This window comes from Sparus aurata, chromosome 6 (genome assembly GCF_900880675.1).
Source record: "Sparus aurata chromosome 6, fSpaAur1.1, whole genome shotgun sequence".
Taxonomy (NCBI): Eukaryota; Metazoa; Chordata; class Actinopteri; order Spariformes; family Sparidae; genus Sparus; species Sparus aurata.
In genome coordinates this window covers 3,956,588-3,959,895 of record NC_044192.1, presented here as the reverse complement: position 1 = coordinate 3,959,895, position 3,308 = coordinate 3,956,588, and the positions used below count along the sequence as shown (strand labels likewise).

General features: G+C 35.6%; 1 protein-coding gene across 1 annotated transcript; it reads left to right on the top strand.

Annotated features, from left to right (window-relative positions):
- Window positions 1–1,809: 1,809 nt before the first annotated feature.
- Window positions 1,810–3,308, top strand: LOC115582815 (odorant receptor 131-2-like). Its single transcript, XM_030419024.1, has 2 exons — window positions 1,810–2,022; window positions 2,493–3,308. Exons 1-2 carry the CDS (start codon window positions 1,828–1,830, stop codon window positions 3,306–3,308), a joined length of 1,011 nt encoding a protein of 336 aa, XP_030274884.1. The 5' UTR covers window positions 1,810–1,827.

The following is a 3,308-nucleotide window of genomic DNA, read 5'->3' as shown; positions in this document are numbered from 1 at the left end:
ATGTAGGTGAACAGAAATGTATAAATAAATAAAAAGCATTTATTCTTTTATTTATACTTTTATTTATTCATTTACACATTTATTTCAGCATTTATTTATTTATTCATTTATTTATGCATGTATTTAGTTCAGCATTTATTTATTTATACATTTATTTATTTATTTCAGCATTTATTTATGTATTTATTTATTTATGTATTTATTTATGCATTTAAGCACTTATTTATTCATTTATTTATTTATACTTATGTCAGATTTGGTCCTCCATAGACACAACTGTGACGACGCTTACTTAAAATAGCTCTCAAAAATGTTTGATGCATCAAAATGACTGAATGAAACTAATAAAAACAAAACAACTTTGAGAAATGACAAATCTTCTCTGTAACTAAGTTGTCAACAGTTGTTGTTCTGGTCAATGTACAGCAGCCTCATGAGGCAATGTGACATGAGTAGGAGTCTACCGATATGTTTTTTCAGGGCCAATACCAATACCGATTATTCAAAATCAAGGAGACTGAAAAACAATATTTCTTTCACAGTAACCATTAAAGTCTTTGTGTCAAAATTTCAAACAACCAGGGCTGATAATTGGACTACCCCTACACAGTACCCGTACAGTATCAAGTCATTAAGTATAACTTGGTATAGCCATCCCAACCTGTTCTACTTAAAGGGGTATTCCGGTGTAAGTTTAATCCATGGTCTAACACACCGTGACACCGAGTAAGACCCCCCTCGAGAGTTTAAGTTTGCAGTAGAGTTCCGCAGCTCAAGGATGAAAATGTATGATTATGACTCCATGGAAATGCAATTAAAGTTCATATGTGTCTTACCTGCCAGTTTATCGAGAGCGGACAGGGAAAAGAACGGAATTGAGCATTTCTAACTGCACTCAGTAATTGATTGCTGGGACCCTATTTGTACTGTTGCTTTAGTTTGGTGCTGTTCTGAGCCTTATTTGTGGCTTTTTGATTATGGTTTCATCTTGGATGCATATACTGAATACTAAATTAAGCTGGGCTAGCTTGCTATGTAGTAGAGACGGAGTTGACTGCACTTGGAGAAGTCTCCAAGGATTTGGAAATGCCGGCACCAGGGATGTAAAAATCTCAACCTATGGGAAGGACTGACTACATGTCACCTATTCGGCAGGACTTATGCATCATTAATATAAACCTATGACTATGATTTCTGACTCATTTTATCACTGGTGAGGTGGTTATTGCAGTGTACGATCTGAGGTAGGAAAGAAAAATCAGTTAAGTATTTTATTATGATGTTAATATTATTGAAATTCTTTTGAGCTGTTTGTGCATATCATGCTGAACCCCAGAACCCCAATAATTTTTTTGCTTAAATGAGTTTGAGTATGTGTTTTACAGAGTGTAATTTTCAATATATTTTTTTAACAGTTAATTCATCATAACAGTACATTCATATCCTGTCTTCTAGCATTTTAACCTTATTTTGAGCCTGGGGAAGAAAAAATACAATTTTAGGATCATCAGAAAGATTTTTACTCTAACTATATGATCAATTGCTCGTTGAGGAAAGTGTGACAGTGTAAAAGTCAGCTGTTATGACACTTTAACTTTTAATTATTGTGTGACTCTTGGTATCAAAGTAAATAATCTCTTTAATCCTGTAAAATATTTAAGTCCCACAAAAATACAACAGTTTTTGGATGGATACATTTATTGTTGAATACTTTGCCTACGAATAGAAAAGCCAAGTTAATTGGTTGTTGGTTTGCTTTACTCTCTACCAAAGTGTTATCATGGGTTAGGTGGATATTAACAATTTAAATCTGCTGTGTACCTAAAAATGTGTGACAGAGGCCTGCAAGATCCACAAATCAGCTCTATGAATTCCTCATCTTATGGCCTTAACGTGTCAAGTACTCTTAGACAACGAGACTCTTACAGCACAGCTGTGGCCAAAAATGTGATTGTTCTGTCTCTTGGCCTCACTATCAACTATATCAATGGTACCCTAATTCACACCTTAAGAAAACACCAGGTGAGAATGCTTTATCATTGTTATAACAATTATAATCGTTATTGTCAATATTAGTTTTAATGTCAATTGTCATTACTGTTATTATCATCAGAAGAACACCACAGATACTGGAATTGAAGTTTATATGTGTTAAGCTAAGAACTGGTACCATAACACTGATGACTGAGGGAAGTAGAGAAAAAGGTTTTAGAAAGACAGCATTTTTGTGGTTCAGGCTAGAGTAGAGATATGGAAAAAGCATGGTCATTAAGACATAAAAGGATATTTCAGTCATGGAAGGTGAATGTTTTATAATGATCTGTTGAATATGTGAAACTGTATCAGGACAAAAAGGATTTTATTGAGGATTGCTGTCTTGTATATTTTAAGCCCATAGGGGTTGGGTATCATATTATGAAGGACACTCAAACAAAATCAATTAATGAATCAATCATGGTTTAACAATCTCCCCTTTCTTTTCATCTCCTCAGATATTTTACTTGAATCCCCGTTACCTCCTTTTCATCCACCTGGTTGTGAACGATATGATCCAGCTTACTACAACAATAACTCTGTTCCTTTCAAGTTATATTTTTCACAAACTTAATGCTTCACTTTGTCTCATCATCATTACGTTTGCTGTCTTCACCACCCTCAACACTCCATTAAATTTAGCTGTTATGGCCGTTGAGTGCTATATCGCTATTTGTCATCCACTCCGACACGCCGAGTTGTGTACGATCAAAAGAACATATTTTCTGATTAGTTGGATTTGGGCCTTGAGTGCAGTCTCGGCCCTGCCCGATGTGTTCATTCTTATTGCAACAGAGCCTGCACAGATATTTTATACCGCAATTTACTGTGAAAAGGATAACCTGTTCCAACACCCTATACACCTGAAAAAGAGGGATGTCTCCTACATTGTTTACGTCATCGGTGTTGGACTCACTCTCTTCTACACTTACTTCAACATTTTCTTTGCTGCTAAAGAAGCTAAAGTTGCTAAATCAGCTGATGGAGACACAAAGAAGGCTATGAATACAATCCTGCTGCATGGCTTTCAGTTGTTGTTGTGTATGTTAACCTATGTAGCCCCCCAGTTACATAGGGTAATGTTTTACTGGTTTCCTAAACATTATTTACATGCAATCTTTGTTAACTACATCATCATCCAGATATTTCCAAGGTTTGTCAGTCCTCTCGTGTATGGGCTACGAGACAAGACACTTAGACAGCATTTGAAGAAGTACCTGCTGTGTACAGTGAGAGTGACTGTCAAACCACTGACTACAGCAAACTCAGGTTGA